The 22,766-nt window shown below is 36.8% G+C and overlaps 4 protein-coding genes across 5 annotated transcripts; all 4 read left to right on the forward strand.

The window, feature by feature from the left end:
- On the forward strand, nucleotides 1-5,189 carry LOC116126947 (ribosome biogenesis protein WDR12 homolog). Its single transcript, XM_031412619.1, has 14 exons — nucleotides 1-204; nucleotides 282-382; nucleotides 888-994; nucleotides 1,533-1,568; nucleotides 1,711-1,796; nucleotides 2,470-2,528; nucleotides 2,606-2,716; nucleotides 2,819-2,944; nucleotides 3,510-3,653; nucleotides 3,876-3,984; nucleotides 4,064-4,200; nucleotides 4,279-4,314; nucleotides 4,401-4,494; nucleotides 4,605-5,189. The coding sequence occupies exons 1-13, from the start codon at nucleotides 30-32 to the stop codon at nucleotides 4,491-4,493; spliced, it is 1,320 nt and encodes a 439-aa protein (XP_031268479.1). The 5' UTR covers nucleotides 1-29; the 3' UTR covers nucleotide 4,494; nucleotides 4,605-5,189.
- A 2,496-nt stretch (nucleotides 5,190-7,685) lies between these two features.
- On the forward strand, nucleotides 7,686-11,769 carry LOC116126967. The gene is made up of 5 exons (XM_031412636.1): nucleotides 7,686-7,791; nucleotides 7,930-8,078; nucleotides 9,057-9,361; nucleotides 9,615-11,667; nucleotides 11,757-11,769. The coding sequence occupies exons 3-5, from the start codon at nucleotides 9,169-9,171 to the stop codon at nucleotides 11,767-11,769; spliced, it is 2,259 nt and encodes a 752-aa protein (XP_031268496.1). The 5' UTR covers nucleotides 7,686-7,791; nucleotides 7,930-8,078; nucleotides 9,057-9,168.
- A 911-nt stretch (nucleotides 11,770-12,680) lies between these two features.
- Nucleotides 12,681-18,403, forward strand: LOC116126968. Its single transcript, XM_031412637.1, has 7 exons — nucleotides 12,681-14,021; nucleotides 14,108-14,217; nucleotides 14,517-16,268; nucleotides 16,593-16,641; nucleotides 16,743-16,990; nucleotides 17,236-17,343; nucleotides 17,855-18,403. Exons 1-7 carry the CDS (start codon nucleotides 12,681-12,683, stop codon nucleotides 18,075-18,077), a joined length of 3,831 nt encoding a protein of 1,276 aa, XP_031268497.1. The 3' UTR covers nucleotides 18,078-18,403.
- LOC116127026 (transcription initiation factor IIB-like) lies at nucleotides 18,401-21,229 on the forward strand. Of its 2 annotated transcripts, XM_031412691.1 has the most exons (2): nucleotides 18,401-18,555; nucleotides 20,017-21,229. In XM_031412691.1, exons 1-2 carry the CDS (start codon nucleotides 18,426-18,428, stop codon nucleotides 20,877-20,879), a joined length of 993 nt encoding a protein of 330 aa, XP_031268551.1. In that variant the 5' UTR covers nucleotides 18,401-18,425; the 3' UTR covers nucleotides 20,880-21,229. The 2 variants fall into 2 exon arrangements, with proteins under 2 accessions (XP_031268551.1, XP_031268553.1); XM_031412693.1 differs by lacking the exon at nucleotides 18,401-18,555 and having other exon boundaries at nucleotides 19,508-21,229.
- The last annotated feature ends 1,537 nt before the right edge of the window (nucleotides 21,230-22,766 follow it).

Genomic DNA, 22,766 nt, shown 5'->3' on the forward strand with positions numbered 1-22,766 from the left:
ATAAAAAAATAAAAAAAATTAGCAAAGCAATGGAGCTGAACATAGCAACAGACGATCAAAATGAAGAAAATTTGAGGCGTGTTCAAGTTCGCTTCATAACAAAGCTAAAACCTTCACTGAAAGTACCTAACACTTCAGTTGCTATCCCTTCTAATCTCACTCGCTTCGGCCTCTCCTCTGTTGTAAACAACTTGCTTCAATCAGGTATTTTCGTGTTCCTATCCTTTAAAAACTTAGTGAGTTTTTTTAGTTTCTAATTGTTGTTTTTATGTCTTGTTCAGTGAATTCTGAGTGGCAATCTCAGCCCTTAGATTTTTTGATCAATGGCGAGCTCATTCGCATGTCGCTTGAACAGTTTCTTCTGGCCAAGGGCATTTCTGCGGTACTTTTTGATATATATATATGTTTAAATTTTAGTTTTGGTAATAGATGTTTTTTATTGATGCTTAGATGGTTTATTAATCATAATTGTCTGACATGATTAATAGACGGGTGTGGACTTCTGTGTCATTTTTAAAATTTAGACGAACAATTCTCCTTTAATGTTGTAAAGTGCTAAAGGTTTAGCATGTTAGACAATTATGACTAACAAAGCAATCTGGGGCGTAATATGTTCACAGTGCTACTAAATTTGATCTTCTTTATTCAAATTTTTAGACTTGTTGTTTGTGTCAAGTTACTTATTAAAATACCGATTTTTTTAAGTACTCTTATTAAAGCTTACAAGAACTTGAGGGTTTTGAAATTCTTCAAAAGTTTCTTGGAGGTATTCCTAGTTTTGGAATTAGAAGGGTTTGTCGATAAGAAGAGTAAACTTGAAGGAAGTGAATGTGATTTTCTGTGGTTACTATGATGAATGATTAATTAGAATCTATGACCAACTACAGGAGAAGATATTGGAAATTGAATACATAAAGGCGGTGGTTCCACAGAAGGAGGAAGGGCCTTCTTTACATGATGATTGGGTTAGTGCAGTTGATGGCTCTAATCCTGGGTATGTATGTGAATGTGTGCATTGTGCAATATATTTGCTGAGAGTTGAAAAAGTTTTGGGGTTACTGTATAGATGGATAGAAATTAGAGGAACTATGAATATTGGTTGCTTTTACTCTTATCTCTTTCATTTAATGATTTTGGTTCTACAAACTCAATATAATCCATGTTAGTGTTAGCTAAACATATTTCTTAGGAGAAATACTACCAAAAATATCATGAATTTGTTATAGTCTTAGTCATTGTGCTTGGTATTTATATTTTTACTGTTCAAACTACCAAAACGGACCCTGTTCTGGTCTTGTTTACATGGAGCCCTCCTTGAAAAAATGAAACCCAAATTATCAAGAGTTGTCTGACTTCAAAATGTTTTATTGGAGTTTCTATGAAGAACAGAGGTAGTTCCATGGTTTTATTATATCTCACTTGGCACGTAAATTAGATTTTGTTGAGACACTTTAATTATTTCCCTTTGTGTTGCTTCATTTTACCAATAAAACATATGTATCTGATAGCTGCACAAATTTGTCATTTTGCAGGTTCATCTTGACCGGTTCCTATGATTGTTTGGGAAGGTAAATGTTTTTGAAGTTTTTGCCTAAAACTTTTATCTACATCCGCACTTCAATATGCTTTATTGTATCTTATTTAGTTGTAAGGAAGTCAATGCCTGCTGGTATTTCAGCCATTTGATTTTTGAATTGTAATTCTTTATAGGGTATGGAAAAACACTGGATCATGTACACATATACTGGAAGGACACAGTGGTGCATTATCTTCCATTAGAATCATTAATTCAGATGGTATGACAGTATTGACCATCTTTAACATGCTTAATGCTTATTGTTTAATAGTCTGGCTATTTTTACCCTGAAAGATGACCACTATTGGGCTTTTGATTTTTAGCTATGCTTGCTGCCTACTTTAAACATCATTTATTTTTAAGTCCTGAAGCACCCATTTATGATGGCTATTCATATTTGACCTTTTATCTTATTCTTAAGTTAGCAGCTATTGTTTTTTCTTCCTAAATGTTTTTAACCTCAATATGTTTTGCCAGTCTCAAAAAAGGTATTTGGCAGATGTTGAACAGTAAAGTAATTTATATAACCTGTCAAAGGTGTCAAGAAGGGTGTAGAAAAGTACATTTTCGTAGGGTATTATGGAATAATTGGACTTTTCTCCCTAGTCATATAATTTTATTTTGTTGGGCAGTTTTGAGATTCCACACTTCGTAATTCATATCGTATAGATGTTGTACAGATGTTTGATCTGCTAAGCTAAATTACCTGAAAATTTCCAATGTTCAAAATGGTGTTTTAGTTGTAAAAAGACCAAATTAGAATACCTCTTCATCTTACCTAGTCCATGCTTTATTGTTGATTCTGTCTATGGTCATGTCCAAGTATTATAGGTGCATATGTAATTATCTTCATCTTTGTTTCTATATTGGTTAGTTTACTGTTGTAAATGCAGGTATGACAGATGTCACTGTTGCCACTGCTTCAAAAGATCGGACTGCGAGATTGTGGAAGGTAAGTGGAAGAAACTAGTGATTTTAAGTGAAAATTCAGTTCTCAGGCTGATTATTATATTCTCTTTCCTGTAAAAGTTTGATGCAGAGGAGGTTATTAATCATCCTAAGAAGATACAGGCATTCAAAATTTTGCGGGGGCATAAAGCATCTGTACAGAGCATCGCTCCAAAGACTTCAGGAGACATGGTCTGGCTGTTTTTGCTGAATTGTATTTTCATTGATGTAAGTTGCATGGTTGAATAGCCATTAAGCTGATTGCTTCCATCTCTTTTGTTTACATACGCTTAGGTTTGTTCAGGCTCCTGGGATTGTACAATCAATTTATGGCGGACAAATAAGTCCAATGCGGAAGGTGATCAAGTGTCAATCAAGAAAAGAAAAGTGAATAATCAAGCTGATGAATCTCAGTTGGAGGTATACATCATTTTCACTCCCTTTTGGGTGCATTTGAATTTATGAAGTCTCTGAAAAGTTTTTACCTTGTTGTTTCTCAAGGCTCATGGTGCACAATCCTCCTTTAGCAAGGTTCACTGAGAACATGGTTAAAGTTGTAGCACAAAACCAATGATAAATTCAAAGTTTCATTTTTATTAATTTCTTTAATCTCTTACTGCTTACATGAGGATTAGTTGATGATGTTGTACAAAAAATGAAATTTAACATGGATTCTGTGTAAGACAATGGACACTTTTTCAATTGATATGTCTAGCTGAAATTAAACATCTTGTTCTATGGGAAAGCCAAGTGCCCCTGTAACAATTGATAAATTAAAATTTTCAATTTCAAGAGCTATTAAGGATTTTTTAAGTTTCATCTCTTTTTTAAACCTTTTATCTTTTGGCTCTGTAATTTAGAGAGCTTATTTCTCTTCTTACATTCTTTTTTCAAGTCTTTGTGACCTTAAGTTGAGGCTTAATTATTGTATCTTTTTTCCCTAGTCATCTCTGTTGATATATAAATGAAATTTCATTTCATGTAGGCAGAAGCTGTGTCAACACTTGTGGGCCATACACAATGTGTATCATCTGTGGTTTGGCCAGAACATGAAACAATCTATTCTGCATCTTGGGATCATTCTGTTAGGAGATGGGATGTTGAGACGGGCAAAGATCTTTCAGATATAGTAAGTCAGAATTACCTTTTAACCTTATCATTGGATAGAGAATACATACAACCTTTTCAACAACACATGTTTTCTTCTTTATCTTCCATTCGAGAATGGAGTTCAAGTAGCTCATATTAAGGTTTAACTGTTAAGATTTTTTTTTTTTTCATGCTTCCATTCAAGACATGGAGCTAGAGTTATCCTTTCAAGTTTAAATGATAAATTCTCCTTCTTGCTCAGTTCTGTGGGAAAGTTCTTCATTGCATTGATGTTGGAGGTGAAGGTTCTGCCCTCATTGCTGCTGGTGGTTCTGACCCAATTCTTAGGATCTGGGATCCTCGTAAACCTGGTCTGATTCTCTCGTTCTCTCTAACACACTCTCTCTCTCTCATATATTTGCATCTTACATGTTCTTTGTTGTTTTGTAGGAACATCTGCTCCTGTGTTTCAGTTCTCATCTCACAGTTCTTGGATTTCTGCTTGCAAGTGGCACAATAAATCCTCGTTCCATTTAATTTCTGCATCCTATGATGGGAAAGTTATGTTGTGGGATCTGAGAACTGCGGTATGTATCATCCTGTCTTCAGGTATTCATTAATATATTCTAAATACTGTATAATATATGTATGTTTTTCTGTTGTAGTGGCCTCTCGCTGTCATTGATTCTCACAAAGACAAGGTATAATATTAACTTTCCATGTAGTTCTTTCTGGTTCTCATGTGAATACAAGCATGTATTGACTTAGCAGCCGTGCCGTGTTTTAGGTATTAAGTGCTGATTGGTGGAGAGGTGACAGTGTAGTCAGTGGTGGCGCAGACTCTAAGCTTTGCATTTCTTCCGGAATTTATATACAGTGAGGTAAAATATCTCTTAACAAATTCCTTTAAATTTGTTTTGAAGGTCAATTTCAGTTCCATCTCCTTCTAGGTATACTTACTTGAAATAAGCTGACATCTCTTTTGTTTTAGTTTTCAAGGGAAAAGTGAGATAATTGATCTTCACATGGAGGAGGGATAACTTTTACAGAATGTGAATGGTATTGCATATAGCATCTTTTTTGGTTAAGAAGATCGACATTCAGCATGTTCCATCTTAGCCGTGTTATTACCTCAAGGCATGATATGGAGATGGATGCATACTGTTCATGTATTAAGCGGGAGGTCAGTTGCAAGTCTATGTTGTATCAATTTTGTTCAAGGAGCTTCAAGTTTCCAAAATAGCATCAAACTACTGTCCTTAATTTATGTAGTTTTCTTCCATTTGTTTAACTATGATCACTGTGCTTAAATCTTACACTTATACCTCACTTTATTACATGATTTGATATGTCAATATCTATCACAAAGTTCCGAAAATTAGTCCGAGCTCCTCGATGTTTTCTTTGGGTAATCAACTGTTTACCCTGTTCAAAAATACACTACTGTATTTGAATCAGTTCTTGTTCTTACCTCTTTTGAGGAGCAACTATTAGATGGGGTGAGATATTCTGATCCATTGTGGGAAAGATTATTCATTGTTCTAAAAGCATGAAGTCTCTGTTCTCATTTATGTGGGAATTTCTAAGTGGGGCTCACAAATGGCATCTGCATATAAATAATATTTGGAACATGGTGTGGAGAATTTTCTTTTGGTTTAACAGGAAGATAAATGTACTTGAATGATGATGTATATGGGCAGAGTTCAAGTTGAGTTTGAAAAAGAAATGAAGCAGTAAGTACATCTTTTATGTGAAAGTACAAATCTCCCTTTCATTAAAGAATTTTGGGTCAATTAAATGATTGGGATAATGATGTGAAATTGAAGGCAACTTTTTTCTAATCATCCAAACATGACTGGTCTTTTCAGAACCCTAAGGATTCCTAGAAAAGGACTAGAACCCCTTTTGGCTTCAGGATACCTTGTTCAATTTGCATCCAAATTTGTGTTTGGAAATTGCTTTTGTCAAAGGGGGTTTTGTTCATTCTGTTTCCATTGATGATGATGATGATGATGATGGTGAAGTCATAAATGTGATGAAAGCTCATTTATTTAAAGAAACGAAAATTAGGCTCAAGTCTTTTTGTTGTATTTAATATGAGCCATAAATAAGAGAAAAAAGCCTCAAGCCTTTCAATCTGTCATATATGATATGTCTCTTCTGAATTCATTTCTGAGTAGAAAAAGATTTGGGGCTTTAAAAGCATGTGGTTTCCTTCTAAATTCTCTTCCCCAGGTCGTTATTTTTGTCACTTTCCAAAAAGACTTTTTGAGTCAAAGTTTTATAGCTCAAACACCAAAGTTCCTTCGCTTTCTTTCTCAATGTGTCATGTCATCTAGTGTTAGTTTCTGTGAATATTATATATATATAAAGTAACTGAAATTTGCAGTTTATGTCACCTTTGTAGTATTATACCAATGAGCGATCCTCTGGTTTTTTAGGTATATCCATAAAAAGGGCGAAGGATGTCACCCAAAAATCAAAATACAAAAAGAATCACCCTGAAGAAGAAAAGGTCATAAAAATCAAATTATTTCTTTTTTGTCAAACTTATACTTAATTCTAACTTTACCTTTCTCTTTTCCTTTCATTTCACTTTTATATGATAATAAAAATAGAAAGGCCATGATGGACTATATATATACACTCAAGTGTGGAAGTTTTGAAAATTTTGATATGTGAATAAAAAATCACCGATCTATCAACAACTTCACAAAAATATAACTCAAAGGCAACATCAGTTGTTAATCGTCAATTTGCAATTAAAAACTTTAGGATATCCAATGTTTGTGTATATATTCGTCTGCTTGTATGTGTGTGTGTGTATATATATATATATATATATATATATATATAAAACTGATGTATTTAAAAACATGCATGATAACTAGACATGCTTTCTGGTCAGCCTTGAACCTTAATAACTGATTGATTATATCATCAATAACTCCTTGTTCCATTTTCTTTAAAGAGTTGTAAAGTTGAAAATCCTATTTGATGAAAGAAGAAAATAATTTGGGTGTGTAGAGCTGACTAATAAAGAAACAATGAATGAAAGAGAATGGATACCCGCTTGTACCAAACTGAATTTTCGGTTCAGTTCAAAACAAGCTCAACCACCAAACGGTTCGATTTGGTTCAACTAATTGCTTGATTCGGATTTGGTTTGATTCAGAAAAACACCAAACCGTTTTGAGTACTTGGTTTTGCATACTCTAGTAATTACTTATAGAACTTTTGTAATAAAGTAATAAGTAGTGTCAACTTTAAATATTTTTTTCATTCTTTTACTTATAATTATTTTTTTTAAACAAAAGCTCACTAGAATTATTTAATATTTTTGAAAATATTTTTTAAACATATTTCTTGCTTTAAAAAGTAGGTAGGATATACAACTTCCTATTTCTATCCCTGTACTTGTTTTATTATGTGAAGTAAAAAAATACCAAATAAAATACAAAGTTATTTAGATCAAAATCCCAAAAATATTTAAAAAAATATAAAGAAATCCAGTTAAAAGACAAAAAACTCAAAATATATAAAAAAACCCCTCCAAAAAGTAACTTAAATTTAAAGTGTGCACAACCCCACGCGTAACCAAAAGCGCGTGGAATCCGCATATCCCCCATCTACTTTTGTTACCAAGCAAAGATAATAAACAACTACGTGTACATCCTCCTTAAATGCCAACTGTCCATTTAGACTTGACTTACTGTGTATTATAAAATACTTATTGGTAAAACATTTTCAAAATTTTTTTCCCTTTAAATATTTCTCATAAATAAATAATATTAAATACATAAAAATATTAATAAAAAATATTTCCAAAAACTTTCTGACAAATAATAATTTTTCACAAAAATATCTAACAAATACCTCTAAAACATAATATGAATCGACGGTTGTAGTTTCTACAATATACGGCATACCAACACTTGAGAAGCACTAAAACATTACCACTTTCCGGACCAAATCGGAGCTAACTCCCAGCCTGAGGTTGGTAGTAGTACTTTATTGATATTATATTTATTTTATAATTCTGAAAAAAACTCGTTGAAATAAAAATAAAAACAAACATATTTCCTTTTATGACAGTGAGTCGATCCCTTTATCTTCGGTTCTTGTCTGAAAATCTCATTTTGTTCACCTTAGAGAGAAACCAAACCAAGCCATTACTGGTATTATTATTCATTATTATATATTTAATTTATTTTTGATTTTGTGTATTAATTAGTTTTAATTAAACAAAAACAAGAACTCTAAGTAATTACAGTATTTATTTTTATTTTTCTTTCTTTTATTGTTTTGATCAAAAGGCCATCAAAACGACACGGCGTGTTAAGTGGTAGCTTGTGCTCTCCCTCTGCTCTAGCTCTTGAACAAAGACCCTAAAATTCTCTGTCTTCAGATCACACTCTCACCACTTTCTTGCTCGTGTGCTTGCTTTGGAGCTCCTGTTTTGTTGGTAAATTTCAAGTCTTGAGCTTGTCCCTGAGGTTAATTAGCTTGAAATGAGTGATGGTAGTGTAATTATGCGTGCTTGCTTTTAATTCTGCTTAAATAAGCTTCTGAGGTTTCTGTGAGAATGGGTTGGGTTTTTTTTTTTTTTGTCTTAAACTTGAGGTCTTGGTGGGTGGGTGAGTTAAATTTTGGTGCTTGTTTTAGGGTTTTGAAGGTAAGGATTTGGCCTGGTTTAGTGTGGAATTGTTTGTTATTTATGCACTGAATTGTTAGTTTGATGGGTTTTTCTTCTCCTTCTCTTTCTCCTTTTTTTTTCTTTTCTTTTTTGAATTGCTTATTTGTTCTCTTAAGCTTTGAAGCTCAGATGAGTGTTGGATGCCCTATTTTGTTTCTTTGTTTTTTCTAGTTTTGTATTTGTTTTTTGGTCCAATATTGAGGCAGGTTTTATTTTTGTTATTTGGGTATTCCTTGAACTGTAGATTTTTTTGCAGAGTGTTTGTCTAGGATTTAGTTGGAGATATTTTAGAAGTGTTGGTTAATTATGCATTGACTTGTTAGGTCGTGGGAATTGATTAAAGAAAATGAAATTTCCGAACTTGTAAAGTTTTTGTTTCAGATAATGCTGCCTAAATTGTTATAATGCACAACATTTCTAATTTGAAGAAAAAAATCAACACTAGTTTGGCAATTCATTTTTTGTTAAAGCTGCACAATATGTTGAACTCCTGTTGGTTGATTTTGTGGACTGCTAACCATACTTCAAGCATTTGCCATGACCTGCGTGTTTCTATTTGTTTCCATGCTTCTGCTTTTGTAGACTTCTTTTGTTAGTTAAGCCCTATGAAAGATTTACATACTTATTGTAGAACTTTTAAGACATTATTTATAGTCTTGTTCATCATTAAATCATTGTTGTGCGGGATGATATCTTGAGGAGTGGTACACTAAACTAAACCTATGTATTTTTCTTTTGCATATAAAGCTCCTTTTAGCGTAATGTAAAGCAGTGGTTCGACCCAGAATGATCTTATACATGGATAGGCCTGCTTTCCAAAAAACAAGTAGCTGAAATAACATTAGTGGGTGGTTATTTAATGCCTGGTGAAGAAGTTGAAGACGGGATCCGCAATCTATTCGAACTAGATAACTCTTCCCAGGGACAGCATTTTTCCCACGCTGTCAATGGAAACTGGTCAGTGCTTGATGATAATCTGTGGGTTGGAAAACAAAGGCATAGTGTGGCACCTCTGAACTTCAATCTGAAGAACTACGGAGTACAAAAATTAGGTATCAATGGTTTTCAGTTCATATATATATATATTTTTTACATTTTTGTATGCATCCTCTGTTGGCCTAGTGATAATTGCTCAGGTTCTTGTGCTAGTGCAGAGTGGGAATGTTCTCCCTTCTATCTTGAAATGGGCAGAGAGTTACCTGTCTTATCGTGAAACAGTAGTTGTTCATTGTATTTTGAAACAAACTTTTCAGGCTTTACGAAACTAATAGCAGGCTAATACTGTATATGTTATGGTATTTACAGATTCTGTGAGAGGACGCAGTGGTGAGTCAGTAAGTGTGCCGTATAAGCCGAATTATACAAAATTGACTCCAATACCTGAGAATAACCGAAGTCACTCCAGAAACTACCAGTTGAATACCAATGGATCCTTTCTTGGAAACCAGGGTTTCCAGACAGGGCAGAATCAACCTGTTTTTAATGATCAGCATAATTTAATTTTGAGGGGCTTGTCTATTGTTAAATCACAGCAAGAATATGAGTCTGGGACTGACAGTCCCACCCTAACAGCAAATTCTGAAAGGTCAGAGATTACTGAAGTTTCCACCGATTTTAACTTTCTTAGAGGGCAACAACAACTTGCAAAGGACCATCAACCAGGAACTGTACAGCCTGTTCCAATGCAGCAACCTGGTTTTAGTGACATGCAGTTATTGCAGCAGCACATGATGTTCAAGCAATTGCAAGAACTTCAAAGGCAGCAGCAACTTCAGCAGTTAGGAGATGTGCGGCAACAGAATCCATTAAACCAGCTTCCAGCAATTTCTAAACAGGTTGCTGGGGGTCAGTTCTCACCACTCAATGGAACACCTATTAATGATGCATCTCAAATGTTTATGAACTGGGTACAGAGTGGTGCATCCTCTGGTACGCAAGGAGTAGCTAATAGACTCATGTTTTCAGCTGAGCAAGGTCAATCTCTGCGTTCAATGGGCCTTGTCTCTCAGCCGGTTGAGGGATCTTTATATGGTACTCCTGTTGCTACCGCGAAAGGTAATATGGGTCAATATTCCCACATCCAAGGAATACCCCAAGCACAGAAGCCCACGGTGCAGTCATCAGGTTTCAGTAACTCCTTTTTGAGAGATCAATTTACTGTTTCTCCAGACCAGGCTTCCATGACACAAGGGGCTTTCATGTCCAACCAGGGGTTTTCAGGGAAAAACATGTTTGCACAAGTTCCCAATCCGGGTTTAAATAGTGGAATTTTGTCAGGAAACCTCCAGGAAGCTAATTCACCACAATCAAATTCATCAATGAAAGAACTTAATGGAAGGCAAGAGCAAACTGTTTGGCCTGCAATGCAGCAAAAAACAACACAACATGGTCCTAATCAGGGTTTGGTACCCCTAGACCCAATGGAAGAGAAGATATTGTACAATATGGATGAAAACATATGGGATGCTTCTTTTGGAAGACGCAGCGACATGGGTACTGCTGGTTTTGGCAATATGATGGAGAACACGGATTTATCAAATTCATTTCCATCATTGCAGAGTGGGAGCTGGAGTGCTCTTATGCAGTCTGCAGTAGCAGAAGCTTCAAGCAGTGATACTGGGATGCAGGAGGAGTGGAGTGGCTTGACTTTCCAGAATACGGAACAGTCAACTGATAATCAGCTTTCGAATTTCATGGAAGGTGACAACCAACAGACAGGTTGGGTTGATAACAACTTGCCGAGTGCCTCCTCCTTTACTTCAAAACCGTTGCACATGTTTAATGATTCCAATATGAGCTCTAGCTTCCCTGGCTTTCAGCATCAAGGCATCCAATTTTCAGGTGAACAGAGAGAGGGTTTGCGCCAGAATGGTGAATCCATGGAGAAGTCTCCTAAGGTCACTGGTGAATGGGTGGACTGTAATCCTCAACAGAAGCCATCTGTTGAAGGTAGTCAACAGGTCCAATCATTTATGCATTTAAATAATGCATGGGCAGGCCAGATTAATGAGCGCTCAGAAGGTGATGTGCAGCAGCAGAGAATGGCGTCACATATTAACTTATCTGCTGTACCAAATACTGTCAAGTCCCACCAGGCGACCAGTCAACAGATCTTGCAGAATAATCAATCTGATTACATGCGACATGCTGATATATCTGTTGCCAAAAGGGAAAAAGAGAGCATGGGAAAGGGCCCTCAACAAATAAGCAATGGCCCTCATGTCTATAGTAACTCCTATGATGGAGAAGCTGAAACTTATGAGAAGCAGAAGAGCTACTACCCTAGGGAGAATTCTAATGGCAGCTTCAACTCCAAAGGATTGAGTGGTAGTGAGCAAGGGCATGCGTCACAGTTCCAGTTTCTTGGTAATGTTTCCAGCAATGCCATGGGCTTGGAGCAGGTAAATATTTCTTTGGTGGACAGATCTATTAATTGTTTTNACTCAGGTTCTTGTGCTAGTGCAGAGTGGGAATGTTCTCCCTTCTATCTTGAAATGGGCAGAGAGTTACCTGTCTTATCGTGAAACAGTAGTTGTTCATTGTATTTTGAAACAAACTTTTCAGGCTTTACGAAACTAATAGCAGGCTAATACTGTATATGTTATGGTATTTACAGATTCTGTGAGAGGACGCAGTAGTGAGTCTGTAAGTGTGCCATATAAGCCGAATTATACAAAATTGACTCCAATACCTGAGAATAACCGAAGTCACTCCAGAAACTACCAGTTGAATACCAATGGATCCTTTCTTGGAAACCAGGGTTTCCAGACAGGGCAGAATCAACCAGTTTTTAATGATCAGCATAATTTAATTTTGAGGGGCTTGTCTATTGTTAAATCACAGCAAGAATATGAGTCTGGGACTGACAGTCCCACCCTAACAGCAAATTCTGAAAGGTCAGAGATTACTGAAGTTTCCACCGATTTTAACTTTCTTAGAGGGCAACAACAACTTGCAAAGGACCATCAACCAGGAACTGTACAGCCTGTTCCAATGCAGCAACCTGGTTTTAGTGACATGCAGTTATTGCAGCAGCACATGATGTTCAAGCAATTGCAAGAACTTCAAAGGCAGCAGCAACTTCAGCAGTTAGGAGATGTGCGGCAACAGAATCCATTAAACCAGCTTCCAGCAATTTCTAAACAGGTTGCTGGGGGTCAGTTCTCACCACTCAATGGAACACCTATTAATGATGCATCTCAAATGTTTATGAACTGGGTACAGAGTGGTGCATCCTCTGGTACGCAAGGAGTAGCTAATAGACTCATGTTTTCAGCTGAGCAAGGTCAATCTCTGCGTTCAATGGGCCTTGTCTCTCAGCCGGTTGAGGGATCTTTATATGGTACTCCTGTTGCTACCGCAAAAGGTAATATGGGTCAATATTCCCACATCCAAGGAATACCCCAAGCACAGAAGCCCACGGTACAGTCATCAGGTTTCAGTAACTCCTTTTTGAGAGATCAATTTACTGTTTCTCCAGACCAGGCTTCCATGACACAAGGGGCTTTCATGTCCAACCAGGGGTTTTCAGGGAAAAACATGTTTGAACAAGTTCCCAATCCGGGTTTAAATAGTGGAATTTTGTCAGGAAACCTCCAGGAAGCTAATTCACCACAATCAAATTCATCAATGAAAGAACTTAATGGAAGGCAAGAGCAAACTGTTTGGCCTGCAATGCAGCAAAAAACAACACAACATGGTCCTAATCAGGGTTTGGTACCCCTAGACCCAATGGAAGAGAAGATATTGTACAATATGGATGAAAACATATGGGATGCTTCTTTTGGAAGACGCAGCGACATGGGTACTGCTGGTTTTGGCAATATGATGGAGAACACGGATTTATCAAATTCATTTCCATCATTGCAGAGTGGGAGCTGGAGTGCTCTTATGCAGTCTGCAGTAGCAGAAGCTTCAAGCAGTGATACTGGGATGCAGGAGGAGTGGAGTGGCTTGACTTTCCAGAATACGGAACAGTCAACTGATAATCAGCTTTCGAATTTCATGGAAGGTGACAACCAACAGACAGGTTGGGTTGATAACAACTTGCCGAGTGCCTCCTCCTTTACTTCAAAACCGTTGCATATGTTTAATGATTCCAATATGAGCTCTAGCTTCCCTGGCTTTCAGCATCAAGGCATCCAATTTTCAGGTGAACAGAGAGAGGGTTTGCGCCAGAATGGTGAATCCATGGAGAAGTCTCCTAAGGTCACTGGTGAATGGGTGGACTGTAATCCTCAACAGAAGCCATCTGTTGAAGGTAGTCAACAGGTCCAATCATTTATGCATTTAAATAATGCATGGGCAGGCCAGATTAATGAGCGCTCAGAAGGTGATATGCAGCAGCAGAGAATGGCGTCACATATTAACTTATCTGCTGTACCAGATACTGTCAAGTCCCATCAGGCGACCAGTCAACAGATCTTGCAGAATAATCAATCTGATTACATGCGACATGCTGATATATCTGTTGCCAAAAGGGAAAAAGAGAGCATGGCAAAGGGCCCTCAACAAATAAGCAATGGCCCTCATGTCTATAGTAACTCCTATGATGGAGAAGCTGAAACTTATGAGAAGCAGAAGAGCTACTACCCTAGGGAGAATTCTAATGGCAGCTTCAACTCCAAAGGATTGAGTGGTAGTGAGCAAGGGCATGCGTCACAGTTCCAGTTTCTTGGTAATGTTTCCAGCAATGCCATGGGCTTGGAGCAGGTAAATATTTCTTTGGTGGACAGATCTATTAATTGTTTTCTTTTGAAGCATTATTGACTAGTAATTTAACTTGTCTACTTTTACAGGCGCATTTAGCTCATGTGCAAGGGAACTCAAGAGCGTCAGAGGAGTTACCTTCTGGAGGTGATCTTAGATCACTTGGCTCTGGTGGTTCAAATATTGCTGCTCAGGCAAGGTAGTCAATTATATTAAATTATGACAAAGTGAACCATACATCTGCTCTTAGTAATAGTTATGCATACCGTGTGTCATCTGGCTTTTTGTCTGAAAACCTTTGCTTTTTAGATCAGTCATCGCTTAGAAATCTATATAGGCCTTCGCTTAGAAATCTAAATAGGTATTAGCATTATTGTCTTCTTGTTTTTCAGCAGAACTTGTTAAGTGATCTTTTCAGTGTTTGTGGATAATAATGTTCATATATAACATTTATTTAACTGCATATTAACATTTATACTTTCTTGTAATTTTTGATAGACTTAACCATGAGAGTCAAAATATGCTTGAGCTTCTGAACAAGGTTGACCAATCAAGAGAAGATGGCACTACAACACATTTTGGTTCTGCTGATGGTAATTCAATGACCAAGGTACCTGAAAATGAAGTGCATACATCTGGTGCTCAACTGTATAATCTGTCCTCTACTTCTCAGGGGTTTGGTTTGAGGTTGGGCCCTCCTTCTCAAAGGCTGACCAACTCAAGCCATCTCCTCTCTGCTCATAGTTCACCTCAGGCAATAAGTTATCAAAATTTAAGGCAAGCCAATTCTGACTTAAAAGAGAAAAACCAGACCTGGGTAGCTTCCCCATCTTCCTTTCAGACTTTTCCTCCTACTCATGAATTGTCGCCAAGGGCACATTGGGAGGATAAAGCTAGTGCTTCGGGACAAACAGGAACCTCCTCGTATTTGACTATGCAAGGAAACTCTAATGCGGCGTATGCTTCCAGTCCTTCATATATGAGAAATCAGCCTCAGATGCAATTCATGTCTAGCGCAGCTGTATCATCCCAAGCTTCACAAGCAACATTGGCAAACACCACTAGCAGATACCAACTTCTTAACCGTGTTGCTTCTCATGATACCCCTCGACAGATTTACACCAATCCCTTGGGCCAGCAATTTCCAGTTTTGGAAGCTCTGCCTGTATCTCAGCCATCGGTTATGACTGGCATATCTCAGCAGGGCGAGAGTTCAGCAAGACCGCACAATGTATGGACAAATGTAACAATTCAGAGGCAGCCTCCTGTTCCTTCCTCCATGGATCCATCAAATAATAGCATGATTAGCTCCCCAAAAGGAGAATATGGATCACCTGAATTTGGTGCTTCCGAGCAGCAGGTATCATCTGAGACACTTGACGCTTCACAGGCAGCTGGTTCACTGCATGGGCTGAAGCCTTCACCAAAGCATGTCTCAGATTCAAATGCTCTTCTCTCTGGCTCTTTATTGGTTCGTTCTAACCAGCAGGCTTTTGACAGAGAAAAGAACGAAGATAGTCATGCCCTCACTGCTTCTGAAGGAAATTTGGTATCTGTTGGTCAATCTTTGGAATCATCCCCCCAAATTCCTCAGAAGTATTCCCTAATGGGCCAATTGCAGGCAGTGAAAAACATTGAGAATGATCCAAGTAGGAGGGTGGGACAATATGAGTATAATCCGAAGTTTGGAAATCTCGTGGATAGTGGACAGGGTGCAGGGGTACAACCAAATTCCTTTCCGTCTAGGGATACCAATATGATGAGCCTCCAAGATCGACCTTCTACCGAGATGGCAAAGCTCGGTCAAAGTGATTCTCAGAATCAACCTGGAAGCAATGTGGCATCTAATGTTACTGAACATAGCCAGGTTAATCTGCGTATGGCGCCCTCATGGTTTAATAAGTATGGAACTTTGCAGAATGGGCAGATGCTATCGCCGTATGATGCCAGACTTGCAAAAATGGCCGCAGGCCAGCTCTCTCTTGTAAAGCCTCCTCACAATATGCACATTCAAGCCTCTGTGCAGCGAGTAGATGCCACCGATGCTAGTCAAGGTGGTACCGTAATACCAAGTGCACATGCCACCTTGGTAGGAGCAGACCACTCCTTGGGTCCTTCTGTGTTGCCTTCAGACATCGCAAATCAAAGTATGGCTATTACAAGACCAAAGAAGCGCAAAATAGTGACACCTGAGGTTCTCCCATGGCACAAAGAAGTGACACAAGGTTCCCAGAGGCTTCAAAATATGAGGTATCTTCAATTTAATTGAAGTTATATCATTTAGTCTTCGGCTGCCAATGATGGATAGATAGGAAAGAAATTTTTAAGATTAAAAACTAATTTATGGCCGAAGTTTTAAATTACATATTAATTCCTTGATCTCCTAAGTGACTGAACTCAGCGATATGCTTTACTCTTCTGCCATTCTGTATCAAAATTTGAATGCAATAGAACTCGATCAACCATACACCTTTTCCTTGGTTTATTTTGTTTTTGCTTTTCCCCTTTAGATATTCAATCACTGCTTTCTTCTCTGTTCATCCAACCATTGCCTAAAACATATTTGCTTTGCAGCATGGCAGAAGAACACTGGGCGCAAGCCACAAATCGGTTGATTGAGAAGGTGTGTCTCTAGCATAAAGCAGCTTACCAAGAAAGTTATTCTTCAATACATTGCCGTAGATATTTGAGAAAGGGGTTCTAATTTGTCTTTTCTACTGGCAGATGCAAGATGAGGTAGATATTCTTGAAGATGTGCCACCAGTGTTTCGATCAAAGAGAAGGCTTGTCTTGACAACACAGCTTATGCAACAATTGCTTCGTCCTGCTCCAGAATCCATTCTCTCAGCAGATGTGGCTTCACACTATGATAGCGTAATATATTCTGTTTCAAGATTAGCCCTTGGGGATGCATGCAGTCTCACTTACTATCCAAGAAATGACTTGCTTGAGTTCATGGACGACAGTAGCATGTGAGTGTGGTTTTCCGGGAGCTGTTTTATCTTAAGATTTGATTCTTATCTAATAGGAAGATAATGTACAATGTGGACAATAGCATTCTATCACTTAATCTCTTATATTTATTCTAGAGATGGATAAATCTTGTTTCATTGATAAACTTTATGAAAATGATTTGTACCTGGGAATAGGTTATGGTTTCACTTAAGAAATATTTTGACTTTCTGAAAACTAATTTGTTTCATAAAAATTTGCTCAGGATTTCTGAGAAGCTTGATACATCTGAGGGAACTTTTGACCAGCAATTTTCAGAAGTCGTTGAAAAGTTAACTGCTAGAGTGAAGAAGCTTGAAAATGACTTCCAAAGGTATGAAACAAATTTTGGATTTCATTGAAAGATTTTATTATTTTTTTTGCTTCTCTTCATTGTTGCCCTACATTTTTGTTTCTCTTGCAAAAAAAGCAAAAGAAAAAAATAATAAATTGATTGTGAAATTATTGGCAATTGTCTAGTGTCTTTGTGATGACCAGAATTACGACTCTATATTATCTTCAATTTTATATCAATTTGTGTGGCTATGATCAAGTAAAAGATCACATGATGTAGACTTGCAGAAATCTATTTTCGTTTTTATATGGACATAAATTTTTATTTATAATTATATTTGCGTGTGTAATAAAACATGCATCCAAATAATCTTTCCACCTGCTCTCCCTTTTTCCTAAATGATAAATAAGTAATTAGTTGGTGAAAATCTTACTGAGGATGTTACAAACACCTTTGTTGTACCTGTGCCAATATTGACAAAGATGCAGTAAGTCAATGAAGTATTTGCCTGATGATGTTCTTTAGATTTATCCACTTGATGTTGATGCAGAGTGGAAAAGGCAGCATCTATAGTGGACATAAGAGTCGAATGTCAGGAGTTGGAGAGGTTTGCTGTCATCAACCGTTTTGCCAAGTTTCATATACGAGGACAAGCTGATATCTCTGGCACCTCATTATCCTCTGTCACACCAAAACCATTTCCCCAGAGATATGTCACTGCACTTCCGATGCCCAGAAAACTTCCCGAAGGCTTACAATGTGTTTCACTGTGATTATCAATTGCTTGATCTCCTTATATCAGTATTCCATATCCTCATCGACACATCTATGATCTCTCTGCACTAACCTATATACTGGCATCCAAGAAAGAAGAGGAATGAAAGATGGAAACTGGACAGGTCAACCTTATAAGTGAGGCATTCAATCATTTTGATTGAGGCCGATTGTGGTCATTTTTGGGAAAGTATATATTGTTTCTTGTATATTTTCATGAACTTCCAAGGAGAATAGGAGTTTTTTGAAGTATCTTTTGGAAAATGAAGAGGGTCATTAGCATGGATGTGTTTTTAGCTCTTTTAAGTTGTTACATAAATTAGTAAAATATTTAGCACAAGTAATTAATGGCTGTTTTCATGTACTTTTGGCTACCTTGCTTTCTCCATTTTGTTCTTTTTGTGCTAACCCCTTTTTCAGGTTTGAGCTATAAAAAACTGGAAACAGGAGAAGTGACTTCTTGCAGAATCATGAAAGGTACATATCTATTGTAATTTAATAATCTGGGTAATGTTTTAACAGGAGCTTCCACTGAGAGAACTAGAGGTCCTAAATGCTTCTCTGACTTGAGCATTTACATTAAAAAGATCTGTTTCTCCTCTCACGTGCTTGTGTCATTACCTTGACTTGCATTTTATTGGGGGATGCAAAAGATCTCTTTGAAAAGGAAGTGGAAGCTTCTATCTATTGACAACTCGTTAATCCTTTGTTTTGTCTGAAAAGTACAAGTGATTTGAGACATTGATTCTGTCGTCCCTCCATGTCACAAAAAGTGTAAGGGTATTTATTATTATTACATTATGAATGAGTACAGGACAAGAAAAGTCGTTTTATGGTTGGAAGGATTCTAAGCACTACCACTACTTGATTGTCCCTCAATTCTTTCCTTTTAAAAAAATTGACAGAAAACACCAGTGACACGTCACTTGTTTTGATACTCTTAATAACAAACCAAGCCAAAGCCAAACCTGCTTCTATTTTATTCTGTGGCTACCCTTGTCAGTATCAGTATCAGTATCAGTATCAGTATCTGTTCCATTATGATTGAGAAAGTGATGTGAGAACCAAAAGAAAGCTGAAAATTCCACCCTGAGAGTAGAATAAAGAAGAAAGAAACAAAATCAGTCAATTTATCATAAATAAATATGACTACTTTGTGGGGTTGGTTTGGCTATCTATACGAGGATATATGATTGGTGGGGGTGTGTTTGTTTTCATTATCTAGACTTTCCCAAGAAAATTTTATACAAATTCCAACTCACAAACTTTAACTTTCTTGTTTAATTCCAGCATCATCCCCACGTGGGGTTGCACTTTTTATTTTTGGGGGGTTTTGCTCATAAAAATTGGGTCCCAAAAGATCTCTAAAATCAACCTGGTTGTGGTGGTCAGCCCCATTGAAGAGGAGGGGCAGCCTTGCTGGTCTTTGATTTTGATATTATACTGTATTTTTGATAATTCTCTGGCTGTGGCCTGTGTGGTCCTATGATGACTACAATTTTTTTTCCCATGTAACTGAAAGAGGACTTTTCATCTTCTCAAAAGCCATACAGGAGATATCGGACCAATGGAGCCAAATTAGGGAAAAAGGGATATTCTTATTAGAATCTTTGCCTCTCTTTTAATGCTTTTCATTAAATAAGGAAAAACCAGCAAATTGAATTGGCATATTTACCATCTTTATCCCTTCTGAGTATCTGTCTTGTCAAATCCAACTTCATCTATTATTTTATTAAAAATTGAAAAAGGTGAATTTGATACACACAAGGACTCCAAACTCCCAATTGTCTCAGGACAATAAGTGGTCATTATAAATATGCCACCTTTCTAACCAAGGGGCTAAAAACGAAACCCTATCGATACAACACATCATCAAGATTCAAAGAATGGATTTTGATTACTGTTTTGAGTGCAAAAAGAACACTGACATTGTTATAGATCACAGGCAAGGAGACAGAGTTTGTACCGAATGTGGTTTAGTTCTTGAAGCTTGTGGCATTGACGAGACTGCAGAATGGAGAAACTTTAACGATGACAACAATGACAAAGATCCTAACCGTGTTGGCAGTGTAATGAGCCCGCTTCTAAATCATGGCAATCAGCTCGTTACACTTATCTCTAATCCCCACAAGATTGCTGATCATTCTGGGGATGTTTTGTTTTCCAAAAGGTTGCATAATCCGGATAAAAATTTGGTTAAAGGGTTAGACATCATTGCCTCAATGGCTGATAGTTTAGGTCTGGTTGCGACGATCAAGAACCGGGCTGATGAGATATATGTGAAAGTAGAGGAACATAAATTGTGCAGAGGAAAGAAGCTGAATGCAATCTTGGCTGCTTGTTTGTTCATTGCTTGCAGAGAAAGTAAGCTCTCGCGGACGCTGAAGGAATTGAGCACTGTGGCAGATGGAGTGAAAGTGAAGGAGATTAACAAGGCAATTGAGGTTATAAAGAAGCAGCTTGAGGTTCACATGGGTGGCGTGGCGACGGTGGAGCTTGTAAGGAGGTTTTGCAGCAATCTTGGGATGAAAAATCAGGGTGTTGTGGCAGTACAAGAAGCTGTGACAAATGCTGAGGAGTTTGATATAAGGAGGACTCCAAAATCTGTTCTTGCCGCAATTATTTACATGATTACACAGCTTTCAGGTGATAAAAAGTCTTTGAAAGATATCTCAGTGAGTGCTGAAGTTGCAGAATTGACAATCAAGAAATCTTATAACGATCTTTATCCTTATGCTACAAGGTTCATACCCCATTGGTATGCAAAGGAAGAAGACATTAAGAAGCTTTGTCTCCTTTGAGATTGTGCAGCAAATAATTGTAAATTGGTCAGGTTTAATTGGATTTGAGACTATATATTCATGTCATGAATATAAATAAGGCATCTTTTGTCTCTTCAGAAAATTGCGCAAGTCCCGAATAGGAGTCAGGGTAACCTAAGGCCTTAGCCCAAACTCAGAAGGCAATACATGAAAGGGCCCAGTTTTAGAAAAGTCCATACCCTAAAAGAACATGGATCTACAACTTTATTTATGGGTAGTTTTAGTAAACCCCCATGAGTGTAACGATATACAATGATCACTCTCAAATATCGAAAATAGGAGGGTAAACCCCCTTGTTTTTACGGATTGTTGTCAATGGTATAATTTATTCTAGGTTTATTTTGTGCATCAAGTGCAATTATAAACGATGCCCTCGATATTGACTACTTAACAAAACAATCTATCAATATTGGGGTTATTCAACTCCAAGTGGTTGGCTTGACAGTTAAGAAGGTTTGCTTCCTTAATTGATTTTTTGGATTCAAACTACCTTAGGGTCACCTACCATATTTGTGACTAATCTTAAAATATTAGGTTTGTAGAGTGTTCAATGGAGGGCTTGTAGAGTATTCAATAAGTCCTAAGGATTAGTTGAAGTGTACGCAAGTGACACAATGAGTTAGCGCAACAACAAGGCTAATACTCGACTATACTGTTAGAATTGATAAACAAATCTTAATCATAGAAACTTAAGTCTTAAAGTCTAAAATAAGGTCTGAATAATCATTGAATAATATCTAAAACAAATAATAAGTTTATATAGGATGACAACCAAACCCTAACAAGACTCCCCATAAAAAAGGGAAATAAAATCCAAATTAATTAAAACAAGAAAATCCTAAATAAAATAGGAAAAAACGCTTATAAAACTAAAACGGTGGATTTTGACCTCCAAAACGACCTTTAACTAGATAAAGCTGGTTGCAACATGGTCAGGCTTGAAACGAGCTTTTCGTTGATATATTACGACCCTTGTAACTCCTCGGGATCAAAAGTTATGGCCGTTTTAAGTTAACATGTCTATTTAGAACTTTTGGGTCTTACATTTGGGCTTTTGACGCGCAACCCTTTCCAAGAATTCTTTTGCTAGACGTTCTACGTCAACAAGTTAGCTCAGATACCTCGTTCATAAAAATTAAAAAAAAAAAAAAAATTAAAAAATTGGGGTTATTCTCCTATTTTTGATACTTAGGGTGATCCTATTAATTTCACAATACCTGTTGGGGTTCGCTAAAATTGCCCCAATATTTATAGTAGAAAATATTAAAATAATTCACTTGTTTGTGATGAATAAAAGATAAAATAAATAGATAAGGTTGAAATATTATTGCTCAAGTTTTTTATATTTTTTTGAGTTGTTTATCCTTGTTAATCCAATGTGTAAAACTTATTCAGGAATGGTTATAACTAATTTTAATGACGACTTTGAAACCTTATTAAATCAGTTCTGTACATCAAGACACTATGTAACCAAATAATAATAAGAACCCAGAAGAATATTGAAAGGCGTAAAATTGCTGCCCATATACAGACAACTGTCTGCTCACGTTCCATTCAAAATTCATGTATTTCATTATAAAATAAAGAACCGCATGGAAATGATCAGTGCAATCAGAAAAAATCAAGTTAGTTCACATTAACATCATTTATTATGTATCAAGACGATAAGTTTACATTAAAATAAGGTGAAAAGACCAGAATATTTAATCCTGAAGATATTTCAACCGTTGCATGAGTATGAGTGTATGACAGATAATATAATTTAAGCATATAGAAAGCTAGTAAATCCAAAAAGGGACCATCAATAAAACAATAGGAAAACTAGTTGATTCCAGCTTTAAGATTCCATCAAAATTGAACAAACAT

The sequence above is a fragment of the Pistacia vera genome, unplaced genomic scaffold, assembly GCF_008641045.1.
Source record: "Pistacia vera cultivar Batoury unplaced genomic scaffold, PisVer_v2 Contig188, whole genome shotgun sequence".
Lineage (NCBI taxonomy): Eukaryota > Viridiplantae > Streptophyta > Magnoliopsida > Sapindales > Anacardiaceae > Pistacia > Pistacia vera.